The sequence below is a fragment of the Rattus rattus genome, chromosome 9 (assembly GCF_011064425.1).
Source record: "Rattus rattus isolate New Zealand chromosome 9, Rrattus_CSIRO_v1, whole genome shotgun sequence".
NCBI lineage: Eukaryota > Metazoa > Chordata > Mammalia > Rodentia > Muridae > Rattus > Rattus rattus.
Window position 1 is genome coordinate 71,143,593 of NC_046162.1, and position 16,941 is coordinate 71,160,533.

Sequence of the window (16,941 nt, forward strand, 5' to 3'; positions counted from 1 at the left end):
TAGAGGCCAGCCATGAGCACATGGAGAGAAGAGGGGAGGAGAATGGGGAAGAAGGGACAAAGGGGAAGAGGGTAAGAGCAAGAGAGCAAAAGAGAGCAAAGAGAGTGGGGAGGGGGCAAGTAGCCCCTTTTATAGTGTCAGGCATACCTGGCTGTAGCCAGGTAACTGTGGGGCGTTGCATAGACAGAATGCTAACAGAGACACCTACCCATAGAGGCATTGAACTGAGTGAGAGCCTAGCTCTTGCCAGGCTCAAATCCATCCACACTTCATTCGGTTGCTGTGCTGAGCACACATTATGTGCTCTTAACATACAGAATGCATCTAAGCAATTACCCTTGCCCTCAAAGTTGGGACCGAAGCTGTGGAAAATCCACCAACCGTAGGACACTACCCCTCTCTCATTGTCAAGCAGGTATTTCAAAACACTAGACATGTCTGCTTTCTCTGGGGTTTCCCTGAGGCACCGTTCCCACGGGGTCTCATTCGCCTTTTCTTTCTGCTGTCCCCTCTTGCTTTTCCCCATTGGCGGTGAGAATGGGACTCTCATGGGAGAGTCCCACACCAGTGGCTCCCTCCAGGCTTCCGTCGTGGCAGGACTCCAGCGTACAAGAACTCCTTTTGGTGCCAGAACATCATTACCAGGTGTCCTCCAGGCCGGAACCAGATGCCAGGAGCATCGCTGTTTCTTCTGTCAACTCCATCTCGACTTAACCAAACACCCCCTGTCCTTACTGCTCATTTGAAAGTAGCAATAAACCGTCTTCAAAGCTCACCAATTAGGCAGCTCCTCCCCGGAGAACATTCTGCTGTCGCTTTTGCCTGGGTACAAATCTCCTCCACGTGGGTTAGTTTTAAGTTACAAAATCTGCAAGTAGGAAAAAAAAAATCCATGCACGGTTCCATTTGCTTCTTATGTTACTCTCAAGACACCATTTACCCTCAAGAAGTTTACTATCCATCCCAGAGTTAGAATCCACCTGCCGTCAGCAGATTCTTTGAAGCGGTCTTGGTTGATCACATAGAATTGTTGGCTAGGTAAGGAGAGGAAGAGTGTTTTCTTTGCAGATCTTCCCTGTGGGGTGCGTAGAACCTCTGACCATGGTTACTCCTTACCCTCGGATGCCTTCTCTCAGCCCATCGCCCTCTCCTCACAGCTGACACCAGCTTATTAACGGCGGGCTGGTTTCTGTCACTCTTTCCTTGGGTAGAAAAATGACCCATGGCTTTTTCTGCTTGTGCGTGTTTCAGAAAGCCAAGCTGGGCCCCGCTGGTAACAAAGTCATCAGCCCTTCAGAAGACAGGAAGCAGCCATCTAACAACCTGGACAGGGTGAAACTCACAGACTTCAACTTCCTCATGGTGCTGGGGAAGGGGAGTTTTGGAAAGGTAAGAAAAGAGGGGTTTTGCAGAAAACTCTGGATCGGTACTGCTGAACATGGACCAAGGTGTCCCTGTAGTCACACAGGCACATGCCTCACACACGTCACACGCTTCATTAAAAACAGCATTGGAGAGATGGCGCAGCAGTCAAGAGGACTTACTTTCCCTCCATAGGACCTGAGCTCAGTCTCCAGCACCCCTTAGGGCAACTGGTAACCAATCACCTGTAATTCTAGTTCTGGGAGATCCAATACCTCTGGTCCGTGGGCACCTGTGCTCACATGCATGTGCTCCATCACACACATGCAAAATTAGAAATAAAATAAATCGTTTTAAAAGTTTGGAGATGAGGGCGATAGCTCGGTCTCACTGAGCTTACAAGTAGCTCTGAAACTCTGTGAGGTGTGGTGGCGAGAAGTGCTAATCCCAGCACTGGGGACAAGTGGATGCTGAGGCCCAATAGCCAGACACACACACACACACACACACACACACACAAACACGCACACGCACACGCACAAACACATACATGCTCACACATACATGCTCATGCATACATGCACACACATGTACACACACCACACACATACCATACACACACATACACACACACTCACACACATGCACACATGCATGCATGCATGTACACACACGCACTCATGCATGCACGCATGCACTTGCACACGCACGCACACGCATGCACACACATACATGCTCACACATACATATTCATACATACATGCACACACATTTACACACATACCACACACATACCATACACACACACACTCACACACATGCACACATGCATGCATGCATGTACACACATACGCACACACACATGCATGCACTCATGCACTCATGCATGCACTTGCACACGCACGCACACACATGCACACACATACATGCTCACACATACATGTTCATACATACATGCACACACATGTACACACATACTATACACATACATACACACTCACACACATGCACACATGCATGCGTGCGTGCACACACACACACACACACACACACACACAAAGTGATAGAAAATTAGTTTGTGGTGTCCTCATTTCCCAATGTTCAGACTACAAGGGCATGCTCCAAAATGCTAGCTGATTAATTTCCACAACTGAAGAGGGAATGTAAACTTGCCCAAAGCCTGGATGGTCACAATGAGACTCTACAATGGGACCCTGTGGACTTGCCTGCGCACCGTTGTCTGGCCTCTGTGGCTCCAAACCTGACAGATTGGTGAGCTGATTTTGAGCCCGCCTTTTTTTTTTTTTTTTTTTTTTTGTCTGTGTTCTGGGCCTTCAAGGCTGCAAAGGCCACTGGCGTTTTACTCTCAGACAGCTTCCAGAAAACATGAACATGGGTAATTCCAAACTAGTCCCATTAAAGAATACTAAATAATTCTCATCAACAGACAGCACATCCGCTTTGCCTGTCAATACCCTACCCTGTCCACACACCTGGATGCTTTAAAAACAAACATGAGTGCTGAGTGATTTTAACTTGTGGGATCTTACAACGCTTAAAAATCCACACACAAAGCCAATATGAGCCAGCTTTCGGCAACTATAATGAATTAACTGGGGTGACTTATGTATAATGAGAAAAGGTTTGTTTTGGCTGGTGGTCTGAGAGTCTTCTCCACTTCATGATTGAATGGTTCCACTACTTCTGGCCTCTGCCAGCATCATGGCAGGGATGTGTGCTGGAACAAACTTCATCATTTCCTCAGGCAGGGAAAAAAAATGAGCAAAGAATGTGATCTTCGTCCCACGGTGCCCAAGGAGGGTGGTGCACACCCACAGTAACCTGAAGACCTGTGAGGGTTAGCGACAGTCAGCTCTGACTGCCAATTTAACACTACCTATGATCCCTTGGATATAGAGTTCAATGAGGGATCGTCCATAGTGGTTTGGACTGTGGGCATGTGCATAGGGGGATTGTCTTAATTAAGTTAATTTATATCGAGAGACACAGCCCAAAGCACCATCCCCTGGGCTAACCATCCTGAGCTGCTCAAGTGAGCTGAGCACAAGCAATGTCTGTACCCATGCCTCTCTGCTCTTGACTGTGGATCTGACTAGACGTTTGATGCTCCCGCCTTGATTTCTCCACACTGGTGGGCTGTGACCTGGAACTGACGGCTGAAATCAATCCTCTACCCCTCAAGCATATTGTCAGCATATTTTATCAACGCCTCAGAAATGAAGCCTGAACAGACCTCAGCTCCTACAGGGTCTCACACCCCCCACACACACCCTTGTCACACTGGGAAGCAAAACTTCCCCATGTGGACCTAAGGGGATGCTACCCATGAGGAAACCACACCGAAATGTATTAATATTTTTTCACGAGTCACAAACAGACCTGCACCAACTGTTGCCGAGCTGACTCCTGACACTGTTCATCACAACCTCCGCTCCTTCTCCCCGTACCATACCAGATGTCTGGCAACCAGTGTTGAGCCTTCTCTCCTTCTGTCCCTAGGTGATGCTTGCTGACAGGAAGGGAACAGAGGAACTGTACGCCATCAAAATCCTGAAGAAGGACGTGGTGATCCAGGATGACGACGTGGAGTGTACCATGGTGGAGAAGCGGGTTCTGGCCCTGCTCGACAAGCCCCCGTTCCTGACCCAGCTACACTCCTGCTTCCAGACAGTGGTGAGGACTATGGTTCCTGTCTAATAACCTCCCCCTCTTGCCTGAGGCTAGCTACTTCATGGTCTCAGGACCCTCAGTACCTTCATCCAGCTTCCTGTTCATCCTTCATTACAGTACTGACTGCATTATGTTAGAAACGAATAATCTAGAGATGACTTGTGTCTGTGGGTGCATGCACATGGATTAAATACAAATACTAAGCTGGTTCAAATAAGAGGCCTGCACGTGGGGGGATCTGGGTGTCCATTAGGGTCCCACAAGTGGCTGTCTGTGAGAGGTCGTCTTCATGTAGGCCCTGTGCTAAGACTCACACAAAGCACTTGGAGATTCACAGCCCTGCCTCCTTTTCTAGCAAACCAGGCTGGCCTTGAACTCAGAGATCTGCCAGTCTCTGCCTCCCACGTGCTATGATTAAAGGTGTGAGCCACCATATCTAACCAACCCTGCCTTTAAAGACCCCTGATCCTGCTGCCTTGCCCAGGGTTGGGATGCCAATACTGTGATTCCTAAGAAGCTTGTCTCTGTATAATGAACGGCACAACAGGAGGTGCCGGCTGTGACCTGCCCTGTGGCCGCAAGCTGTGAGAAAGGTGGCAAGAAATAACCCCGAAGTATGATATTTCCCCGCATATGCAATTCAAATTTTAACATTCAGAAGTCAGTTTCTAAGGACAAAGCTGTGTCCGTCCACTTCCCTGTCACCTGCAGCTACTACCCCACTGTGAAGGCCACGCTGAGGAGTTGTGAGAGACTTGCAAACCCTGTATGGCCTATCTGACCCTCTACAGGAAAAAGATCGATGACCTTAGGCACAGAGTGAAATAAAAAAGAAATGTTCAAATTACCAAGACACCAGCTCTCCACACAGCTGTGCATTCTAAGATGTCACCCGATGAGCAGAGCTGGGGTGTTCTCCAGCTCCAAGCCCCACTTTCAAACGGAACGGTTGTCAGGTCTCACTCCCCCAACAGCTAGAGTTTCAGTCACTGTCTCATTTGAAACTACCCTGTGGTTTGAAACTGATACTTGCATAGGTCTCTCCCTTGAAGATCTTGGGAAACACCCTAAATGCCTCTAGAAGCTCGGAGTCTCAAAAGGCGGGGAATTTCTGTGGGGCACGGTGTGCGCTGAGCCTGCAGAACCGGCACTGGCCACTGTGTGTCAGTCTTGTACCGGTCACTCAGTCAGCTCCAGCCCTCTGGGGTGCCAGAGAGAACCAGTAGGAAGGTAGGAGGGAGAACCCACTCCTAACCCCATTCTGTGACCCCCACCCCCCCGGGCACCGGTGCAGTTCTGGAAAACTGCAAAGAAATGAAGACAGAGTTGAAGCCAGAGCATGGAGTTCCACAGCCACTTCCGGGCTCTTAACACCAGCTCCATCATCCTTCCCTCCCCAAGCCACGCTTTAATGTTTAATAGCCCCGATGTAACGGGGGTGCTTTGTAGAATGGAGCAGAGGTCAGCTCTCACCACGCTCCATTGTGCTGGTGGCTATCTCCCCATTAAGCTGCCTGGTCTCTCCCATCTATTCCAACATAATGGCCTCATAGCTATGCAGGCTTTACTGGCTCAGTGATGTATGCCCTCCGTGGGGCCAGCTCTTAGCTTACCAGTGACAGGAAATTTTTAGAAAAAGGCCGTATTCGAGCACACTCTGGAGGCAAAGAACATTGATTAAAATCTCCTTTTATGGTGCATCCCTCTCCTCCGCCCACTAAATATCATTATGTGTGTGAAATTTATGAGTCCAATCTAACCCCAAGAGGTAGAATTTCAGAGGCATCCACTTAAGCACCTACTACATTAGCCCAGCGTAGCTCCTGGACGTCGCAAGCCATCTCTTACTCATGTGCACCATCGATAACATGGGTTAAAATGAAATGATGGGCCCGTGTAGGGTCGTCACACCACCACTCATTTAGAGATAAATTATCCATACGAGGGAAGTCTGTATGGGGGAAGGGAGTGAATGTTTGAGGCCTTAGCTGGAATGAGGTGCGTACCTGACCAGTAGGCTGACACTTATCAGCTGTCACCTGCAGGTTTATGAATGCCCATATCTTTCCCCCACCCCGGGAAAAAGATGGTGAAGGGCAGATCTGTCAGGGCCACCCCATGTCTGCTAATAGGAAAGCAAAGCTGATAAACTCTGCTGGGGAGGAACCCTACTCACGTGTAAACCTTGGTCTTCAGGACCGGCTGTACTTCGTCATGGAATACGTCAACGGTGGGGACCTCATGTACCACATTCAGCAAGTCGGAAAATTTAAGGAGCCACAAGCAGTGTGAGTAGTTTTTTTTTATGTTTATTAACTTTTATTTTTGAGTCCTGAAATTCAAACAGCCCAATACTCCCGACTGAAAACTCTTCTGGAAAACACGTCCAAGGGCGGCTCTGCTCACTTGGACCTCAGCTCTGAAACTTCCCGGAGTAGCAGATGAGCCAACAGGATCGGTGTATAATAGATATTTCTAAGGACCGGTAGATTCTACTCTCGGCACACTGGACATACGTGTAGGTGCCCACTTCCACATCACCTACTAACACCCATACGGATGGAATCTTTCCCCAGTCACGGACTGGATGGAAGGTCCACACTGGGCCTGCATCCAGCAAGAGCATAAAAGGAATGTGAGGCCCAGCCCTCGGGGAGCCCATGCTCTCACGCAGCGTTAGAAAAAGCCATCCAACAATTCTAACACATTGCCGAAACTGTACAGTTACACAGGGTACCACTAACACCTCAGAATTAGAGGGTGGGGGTGTCACAAAACTGGGGGACCCCCAACCCAGAAGTGAGGGATGCCTTCCAAGGTGGTTAGCTGAGTCCAGGGAGTGGCCTGCAGCTCAGGTGACACGAATGGGGGAGGAGCTAGACAGACGAGCGCAATGCCTGCTGGGAGGGCAGCAGAGGAAGATGGCATTGAGAAGGGCTTGATCCCACAGAAGTTCTGACAGTGCCGTCTGGCTGGAGAAGAAAAATAGGGATGGGGCTGAGAACCACCACAGGCAAGAAGAAATGGAGCTGGAATTAGAACTTTATTTTCAAAGAACATTCTGGAAGAAGAAAAGACAAAAATGGCGACCGAGGCAGGAGAAGGAAAACCTCTTTAAAGTGACATCACAGGCCAAGGGGGACGGCATTGTCCAGGAGGAGGGAAGCTTGTCTTAGAACATCACATTGGGATGCGCCTTACTTGTGGGAAGAGCAGGGAAATGGGGTGGAACCTGAGGAGCCATCCACGGGGTTGGGGAGAGGCACCGATACCTGCGCTGTTTGCCAGTCTCCTGGGATCCAGGAAGTCTGCGATTTAAACAGAAGCAAACCGAGCAGAGAGCTTTTTCCCAGACCTAAACGCAGAGGCACAGTAGGCCTGCATCCATTAATCAAGTCAGCAAATGGGACCAGGATTGGGGCCCACGTGTGATCTGAAACGTAAATCACAGGAGTCCGGAGCCTCTGTGGGATAATCTGCACCAGAAAGATTAACTGGACGCAGATAGCGAGCTTTAAAAAATAGAAAGGAGGATTTTTCTGCTTTTATTTCTACTAAGAAGCAAACGCATTTTTTCGGAAGCACCTGCCCTTACCCCACTCCTTGTACCTCAGAGTACTGAGATGCTCAGATTGTAAAACAGCATGATAGCCCAAAGCCAGAAACAAAGGTAGCAGAATGGCCGTCCATCTTATGACACAAAGCGACTGTATGTTGCCTTGTCTGATGCCCTCCTGTTCCTGTGCTGCAGAAAAGTTAAAGATAAAGGAAACAAGGAAAATAACGTGAAAATCACCCACGATCCTATCCCTTTTTCCTCCCCAGCCCTGTCCTAGCCTCCCCTACCAGCCCCCACTAAGAACTTCGACTTCAGCTTCCCCGCACTCTGCAGCTACTGGGTTTATTTTAAGCCTCCTGGGTGTATTTACCCAGGCGTAGACTTGTGGCTCCTTGGACTTCAAAGGCTCCCCAGCGCTATGCAAATTTTAAAACATCATTCTGCATTTAATCCGAGTTCCAGATATTAACCTATTAATGATTTTGTAGTGATGGTAATGACTGTTTTTATTATGAATTATTTAAAAGGGCAAACTCAGGCATGAATCATGGTGCGTGTCCCATTTATTCCGTCCGGCACTTCAGAGAATAAATAAAACAGCTAGAGCGTACAGCACACCCCAGGCTCTGTCTTCTGCGAGAGGTTACACTCTCAAACAACAAAATCTGCTTTGTCCTTGTGTTGGAGAATGGAAACTCTTCCTGCCCCACCCCCAACTGCACTCCTGGCATGGGGTTCTCACAAGTATTCATCCCTTAAATCTCTATATGAGAAATTATCTTGTAGGGAATAAATGAGCAGCCCACTTTCCGCAGAAATGAGGGGGGAAAAAGATTTTAAAACTGGGAAAATGAAAAATGAAGAGGGAGGTGCAGATCCAGCCGTGGAAAGAACATGCATAGGGTGATCTCAGAGAATGTTAGGATCTTGATCTCTCTCTCTCTCTCTCTCCCTCTCCCTCCTTCTCTCCCTCTCCCTCTCTCTCTCTCCCTCTCTCTTTCCCCCTCTCTCCCCCTCCCTTTCCCCCCTCCCCCCCCCCTCCCTTCTCCCCCTTCCCTCCCTCCCCTTCCCTCCCATCCCCATCCCCTCCCTCTCCCCTTCCCTCCCCCCTTCTCCCCTATCTCTCTGATGCCCCAACTCGAGTGGAAGAAGTATCCAGAATGTCCGAAAAGCCAGCTCTCTGAAGCACACTTTCTTTTGCAGATTCTATGCAGCCGAGATCTCCATCGGGCTGTTCTTTCTTCACAAAAGAGGAATCATTTACAGGTGTGTCTTGAGGCCCTCCCTGCAGTAGAAGGGTGGAGAGGCTTGGGGAGCCCCCGTGGGCAGGGGACAGATCCTGTGATGGGGACTTCAGATGTCGAGTCCACAGCCCCTTGGGAACCCAGACCTGCTGAGACCCACCTGCTTCTGCACCCACAGGGCAAACCGGAGCCACTTTGTCGTTGTCACGTCTCGGGGATGTGACATGCCTCCTTTCTGCGGTCCACATCTTCCACTCTGCTGACCTCCTCTGCCTTGCATTTGAACAGAGGTCAGAGAGCAGCAGAAATGAGATCGCCATTCTCGGTTCACAGCAGGCGAGGGAGCTGGGAAGAAGGGAAACAGGGGCTACTGAATTAAGTACATTAGGGTTGCTGTGAAAGTCCGCTACCAAGAGAGAGAAAAAATATCTTGAATAATTAAAGACGTCATTGGCTCAGGCAGGATAGAAGGACACGGAAGGTAACTCTAAACCTGTCACTTGGGATACCCAGCTGTTTGTCTGGGTTCCCACTTCTGTGTAGGAAATTAATAAACCAAATACCTGGCACCTCCCCAAACCTGGTCATTTGGAGTCCCTGGATGTGTAGCCACAGACCTGACTGGGAATCAGTAATTCAACCACTTATCATTCATTTGGCATTTAAATATCTACCACATCCCAGGCTCTCCTTCAGCCTCTGGAGAAAGAAAGGCATGATGCTTTCTTGGCCCCTGGTCTCCAGGACTTACCATGTGAGTGTCACTGAGATGAGCTAGGCAAACGTCCTTGTAGGTCATCAGCTACGAGCAAATCAAGTCATGTCATGGGACGGCCTCTGACACTCACCTGCTCCTTCGCAGGGATCTGAAGCTGGACAACGTCATGCTGGACTCAGAAGGGCATATCAAAATCGCCGACTTCGGGATGTGCAAGGAACACATGATGGACGGGGTCACGACCAGGACCTTCTGTGGGACTCCGGATTACATTGCCCCAGAGGTAAGAGTCCCCAGTCACTGCTGCCAACCTGCAAACTCATCCCCTGCATAGCACACGAGACCGTGTGTGGGTCTTGACCACCGAGTCAAGCAAAGCAGACAAAAGACACTCAAACAGGAAAAAGAAACTGACGTGCTCGTCAGCACACAGTGAGGCCACGTTCTGTTTCCCTGAATCCCTGTTTTCCTGTGCATTCGTGAGGCAGTGGTGTGGTAAACCGTTTCTCTTATAAGCCTCTGGTCATAATAATTTCAGAGACACTGGAGTTGGGGGAATTTGCTCGTATATTGCCATTTGCTTTTTTTACCTGTTGAGTGAGAAGGTAGTCACCGTCATGGCTTCCTAAGCATCCTGAGTGGTGATGACTCTTGTCTACACGGCGCCACAATGCTAACATAGGAAGGCACAGTTGATGTGCTTAAGCATAGTCAGTTTCATGGTTTGTATTACAGTAGGGGCCGAGGGGCCTGGTCTTCACTCATGTGTACTGAAAAGATCTCTTTCCTCTTTCAAGGAACTTCCTCTATGCCAATCAGAGAGTTGGTTACAGCTCTGGGCCATTGCATAGCCACCGTCTGTCTACACCCAGCCTGTGGACAATGAAATCTTTTCCCATCCTTGCTCCAGTGTGGTGGGAATATGGGCTCACAGTGGACAGTGGGCTAGCCTCAGCTCTCCACAGAGCCACTGTTGGCTTATCCCACATTTGTTCAACCTAATAGCCATGAGTTTACCTCAGATACCAAGGATGGTAAGAAAGGTCAGTTCAGAAGTCAGAGACATGTGAGCTTTAAGCATGGCTGTTATCTATAGGCTGTGGGGACTCAGGTCAGTTTCTTAACCTCTGTGCCCTCCCCTTTTTCCTCAAGTCAGTGATAGTAAGGAGCGCGCTCATGCACATAACACCACCCTTATGGAAGTCAGAGAGGTCTCCGCTTCCCCCATATGAGTCTCAAGGATAGAATTCCAGTCATCAATCTTGGCAGCAAGAGCCCCACTTACTGAGCCATGTAGCTGGCCGTAGAAATTCAGACTTCAAATGACGTTGCCAAGGTCGTTATCCTGGTATTTAACTAAGATCTCTTGAGGTAGGGGGACACTAGTCATTACTACCTCAGCCACGCTGTGAACTTATGTAATCATACTTTTAAATATGAAGAAAAAAGTACAGTGAAAGTTAGAAAATAGACTGCAGTGTGCTCTCTGAAGCCTCCTACGGCTGACAGGTACGGAAAAGGCTCTGAGTAAGATCCCAGCAGAGCCCAGGATACCTGATGACAGAGGGTGGCAGCAGCAGCGTGTCTAGGGATGAAGGTGGCTTTGAACTTCTTCTCCATGAAGCCCAGGCTTCTGCTGGTCAAACCCATGACTGCTCATGTCTGCAAAACTTGAGCTGTCTGCTCTAACCAGGGAGGACACGCACCCACTGGTGGAATTATTACATAATTAAGCCTTGTCCATTTGAGTGACTTTTTTTTTTCTATTCGCTATAGAAATGTCCATGAACTTAATAGTCTGAATGTTGATTTAAGGGCTCGTGGGTGTTAGAATGTTAGAATGCCTGCCTAGCATGGCCAAGCCCTGGGTTCAACCTAGCAACACACATACGCACATATAAAAATTTAATGCAAAGTTCTAATGGTCAGAAGATCAATATCATTCTTTCTGGAGCCAGGGGGATTTACTCGTATATAGAATCTACCTATGAATTCCAAGTGAAGCGGTAGGCACGGTCATGGCTTCATAGTATCGTCAGAGTGTTGAGGACTCTGGTACTTGGTGTTAGGATTCTAACCAAGAAGATGTAGTCAACAGGGCTAAAAGGGCATAGTTGTTCCTATGGCTTGGATTATCACCAGTGCCTTTATTAGGGTAGACCGTTTCTTTGTTTGTTTAACGTTTCCCATGTCCACAAGCTGTCCCCTGGCTCACACCGTTCTCTTTCACCTTCCAAGCAGCGGTGGCATCAACTGACCACTGTGACTTTTCCAAGTCCAGCCCTCCCCTTCCCACAGCAGCTCTTATGATTACCCCCCACCCCCAATACTCTAGACTCATCTCCGTGTCTCTAGACCTCAAATTGCATCTGAAAAGTCCTTAGTACGAAAGACTATATGCACAGGTTCCGAGGAGTAGAACCTGGACAGCCTTTAGGGAGGAAGACATTCAGCTGGACTCACTTGGATGAGACTTTCTGCTGCCAAACACACTTAGGCACATTCTAGGCCTACTCTGGGAGGTTGGGGGACTCTTCATGCACAGAAAATAATGGGCTCATGCTGTGAGCACCCTGGTTTCAGAAGCCTCCAGTTTTCGGTTCTCTGATAAGCAAGAAAGATATAAACCAGTGTACACTGCCTACTGGGCACTAGGCACCTCTAATACACACACACACATACACACACACACACACACACACACACACACACACACACACACACACACACACCTACCTTAGTCCTCAAGGCAAATCCCTTGAGAGAGGTTAGCATCAAGCCCTCCTTCTGATGAATTGACTTAGGCCTAAGAAATGTGTCTAAAGCCAAACTGCTACCAAATGCTAGAATTAGGGGTCAACCCCATGTTCAAACCATCTCCAAACCTCCTCACCACTCAAACCTGAGCAGCTCTGGCCTGCAGACTGCATTCTTACCTGTTTCCCTGGGACGGGTTCCCGCTGTGCAGTCTTAACTGTCGACTAGACATACTCTAGAATCCCCTAGGAAGAGATTCTCAGCGAGACACTGTCCAAATCAGGTTGTACCTTGAGCATGTCCATGGAAGAATTACCTTGATGCGGGAAGACCCAACCGGTGGTGGGTGGCACCAGCCCCTGAGTTTGGGTCCTGGGCTCTATGAGAGTGGGGAAAGCAAGCCAAGTAGCCAAGTGCTAGATACCCATGCATCTGTTCTCTGCTGTTGACCGTGGGTGTGGTCTCTGTCTCAGGTTCCTGCTGCCTTGACTTCCCCACAGTGGCAGGACCGGAACCAGGAACTGTGCTAAAATAAACCGTCTCCCCCTAAGCTGCTTTTTGTCAGGGTGTTTTATTGCAACAACTAAGTAGGAATAGAGGACACCCGACTGCCTCCTTCCTTCCCCATCTCCTGCCACCCCACGCTGTGATTTTAGGCATGGGCCACCATGCCCAAGCACAGGTTCACATTCTTAGAAACCCCCTGTGAGGTGATGCCTCCAGGGTTCCCTGCCCTTCAGTGCTGACAGTTCAGAGAGGGAACATTCCTGGAGCCACAAGCTATGCCCAGCTTTCTCTCACTGAGAACATAGGTGACGCTGCCTGGGAAAAATCAGTGGATACCACCATCAAGTTGCCTCTCCAGCTCTCCTCTGGGCATCTCTACATCTGACATACGGGGCCCCAAGAATATTCACAGTTTAGGAAAAAAATGATGTTCAAGGTTTTAGAATTTGCTCAAGGGTTAAACTAATTCTATCATCTGTGTAAATCTTCCTGTCAGGCAGAAGCAAAATAATTATCTTAGATGGCATTTTCCCTAATAGGCGAAGCAAAGGCTGAAATATTTATGACTGTTTGTTGGAAAACCTTGAAATCGATTTATACTGTGGCATCTCCCTAATGGTTGAAGATGGGTCAAAGCAAAAAATGTCACTCACAGATATGTCTTAGGAGTGAAGATGAAAAATCCACAGAGGGGTATGTCTTAGTTAGGGCTTTACTGCTGTGAACAGAGGCAACTCTTAAAAGGACAACATTTAATTGGGGCTGGCTTACAGGTGCAGAGGTTCAGTCTATTACCATAAAGGTGGGAGCAGGGCAGTGTCCATGTCAGTATGGTGCAGGAGGAGCTGAGAGTTCTACATCTTCATCTGAAGACCACTAGGAGAAGACTGGCTTCCAGGCAGCTAGAATGAGGGTATTAAAGCCCACACCCACAGTGGTACACCTACTCCAACAAGCGCTACTCCCTGGGCCAAGTATATACAAACCATCATAGGGTAATAATCAGAAAATGGTTCTAGAAGCCACCATGAGGGCTCTCTCTGCTCTGACATAGCAGGAATTCTCTGAGTCCGCAAGAGCCCTTGAGAAGACTCGTCGCAAGGCATGCACCTCTCTGCGGACTCAAGTACCAGCATGAGAGGCATGGCTCAGAGTCCAGGGGCATCCGCTGAGACGTCCAGATTCTTGTGTCTTAGAACAAAGAATTATACCTGGGACACGTGGACATTGATAGAAATAGTGACCATCTACTGAGAGAGAAGGAAGTAACTCAGAAAGCTGGGGAAAGTCCAAAGCTCAGAGGCCACCCAAGAACACAAGTCCCCTCTCATGGGTCTCTAGCTCCATCCTCTGTAAGTCATCTCACGGCACCTGCCTTCATTGATGTTTGGTCCTCTTTCCCTGGTCCTCTTTCCCTGGTCCTCACAGATACTGTATTGTTATTTGGAGCCCACACTAGGAGGGCTTTCCCATCTTCCTCTCCCATTGACTTCTTTCCTGTCAATCTTAATGCCTTGTTTTCCCACCCCACCAGTGTTTCCTTCTTCTTTCCTTCCACGAACTGGCTGACCAGTGTCCTTCTCTGTACTCCTGCAGCAGTGGGAGGGAAACCCGTTTGTAGTATGTCACGCATGGAAATCCTTGAAACCCTGCTAACACAGGGGATGTGCTAAGCGGGCAGAGAACCTCTCCTGTGCTGTGTTGGCTCTGCTCTGTCCCATGTCCCCTGAGCACATCTTTATCAGGTATCAAGGTGCTGTGACTTGTACAGAATCACACACCTGGTTACAGGCAAAGTTAGATTTGGACCCTCGATCTCCCGGCCCCGAAGGCCATCCATTTTCTTTTTCATAGATCAGAGACAATGTTCACCTATATTGTCTCTAGAGTCATGGAGAAAAGCAATTTAAAGTGAGCATTTTGGGGCTGGGAGGTGGCTGCATGGGCAAAGTGCTTGCTGCTCAAGCATACAGACCTAAGTTCAGATCCCCAGCGCCTCTGTAAAACCGATCACAGAAGCACAGTTCTGTAACTCTAGTGAGGGAGGGACAGAGATGGGAGGATCCTAGAGGGTGAGCTCTAGGTTTAGTGAGTGAGCCTGTCTTAATAAGATGGAGAGAGATTGAGGAAGACAGTGTTAACGTCTTACCTCCATAGGGACATGCACACACACACACACACACACACACACACACACACACACACACACACCTTTAACCTTTCCTTACCATCTTGGTCCTCTGTCCTGGCTGCATACCTCTGGCTCCAGCCAGTCAGTACCTATCCCTCAACTCCTCTGAGGGACTTGGATACCCTGTGTCGCAGGGCAGCACTGCGGTCTTTTGTTCAGTGCTCCCCTGCCCATTATTGAGAGGACACCAGGCTCAGAGTGTGGCTTGGGAAGAATGCACTTACACACTGCTTTCCTGGGTGCGTGACTGTTGGATAACCAACGGCTTTGGAAATAATAGAATCGGAAAGTCTGGAACCAAGTTACCGGAAGGGCCATCTCCACCTGTCACAATATGGGGATGTTGGTATAGAGTAGGCCACACACCTCTACTTATCCACTAAAGAGTCCAGTGAGCTGGGAGTATCTGGAAGCCAATAGGACATCACCTCAGCTCCCCCCAGAGAGCCAGCTATCCCAGAGACTTCAAAGCAAGGGCCTGGGGGAAGGGCTGTAGGGAGATATAGACAATTAAAAAAAAAGAATTAAAAATCTCAATGAAAGAATAGCTCTCGCGGTTACACAGCCGAGCAGTCAGGCAGTAAATTGGCACTTGGCTAACAGAGAGAAAGGTAAAAAATTGAGCTGCAGCTCAAGCAAGCCTCCTCCAGCTGCATGAACCATGGGCCCATGCCTGCCCATAAGCACTTGATTAAAGAAAGAAAATGATAAACCCAGCGTGGCTCTCTTTCTACCGGAGCCAGCTTCCCTGTCTGCAGGGTCATGGTTCAGAGACTCCAGCACTAGAGAGAAAATGAGTCTGTGCTTTCCCTCAGACAAACACTCAAAAGAGCCCAAACTAGACTTTCCATCTTCCTAAAACTGTGTGGATCTCCTCCAAACATCTCTGTGACTTGTGTAGGTACATGATCTCAGGTACTGCCTGCCCACAACTCTTTAACCATCTCCTAATTCCCCTGCCTCAGAGCCTTCCGACTCTGCTTCATTCTCTACTGTAGCCTTTGGTACCACCTATGCTAGCATGGTCTGCAAGACAAGACAGTGTTCCTCTTCCTCCCCATCCTTCCTCCCAATGACCTTCAGAAAGAACCAGGTCCCAATAGATTCACCACCCCTTGGCGAATGCCTATGGCATCCTGGACCAGGGCAAGCACACCCTTTGTTATTTGTTCTGATCACCAATTCTGTTTTGCACATAAGGATTTTTGCAAGGATTTAGTTCAAGGTCCCAATAAGATAGGCTAGGCAGCTTTCTTCTGCAGTGCCCGTTGTCCTGAGAAGAAGGGTATTGCAGCTTCTCCTCAGAAGATACCCTGAACACCCACCACACTCCCACAAGCCTGCGGGGCGCTCGCACAAGCACACTCATCCTCCACGCCCAGAGGCTGTTTCCTCATTGGTACTCAGGGACCTGCATTAATTGGCTGTTCATTTAGGGATTTATGTAAACCCTGTGAAAATGGGCCAGGGGTTTCTGAGCCCACCCCTTCCTCTGTGAAATTACCTGAGGATTGGTGGGGAGGAAGTGAGTATCTCAAGAGCCACAACCAACAGTTTAGTTACTCATTTCCTCCTGTACACCTCCCGCTCACACCTGGTGAGTGTGCACCTCCCGCTCACACCTGGTGAGTGTGCGCCTCGAACTCACACCTGGTGAGTGTGCGCCTCCCGCTCACACCTGGTGAGTGTGCACCTCCCGCTCACACCTGGCATGTCATTTAATTCCTAAGCTTAGGTCCTCTGAGGCCAGTTGCACTTTCCCTGGTTCAGACTTAGAGAGGGGTGCTGGCCCACCCAAGCAAGACTCACAGATAGCAGGAAGGATCTGGGCAGTCAGCAGTCCCTTCTCAGTGCATGTGCCCTCCCACCCCTTACCAAACACATCTACTGGATGTGAGAACTCTGGAAAAAC

The 16,941-nt window shown here is 49.0% G+C and overlaps 1 protein-coding gene across 1 annotated transcript in view; it reads left to right on the plus strand.

The window, feature by feature from the left end:
* Prkca (protein kinase C alpha) overlaps positions 1 to 16,941 on the plus strand; it is a 399,975-nt gene that overhangs the window by 347,598 nt on the left and 35,436 nt on the right. Inside the window, exons 9-13 of the mRNA XM_032914268.1 lie at positions 1,252 to 1,389; positions 3,883 to 4,056; positions 6,250 to 6,341; positions 8,816 to 8,878; positions 9,719 to 9,857. Coding sequence (XP_032770159.1) covers positions 1,252 to 1,389; positions 3,883 to 4,056; positions 6,250 to 6,341; positions 8,816 to 8,878; positions 9,719 to 9,857 — 606 coding nt within the window. The remainder of the gene's footprint in view (positions 1 to 1,251; positions 1,390 to 3,882; positions 4,057 to 6,249; positions 6,342 to 8,815; positions 8,879 to 9,718; positions 9,858 to 16,941) is intronic.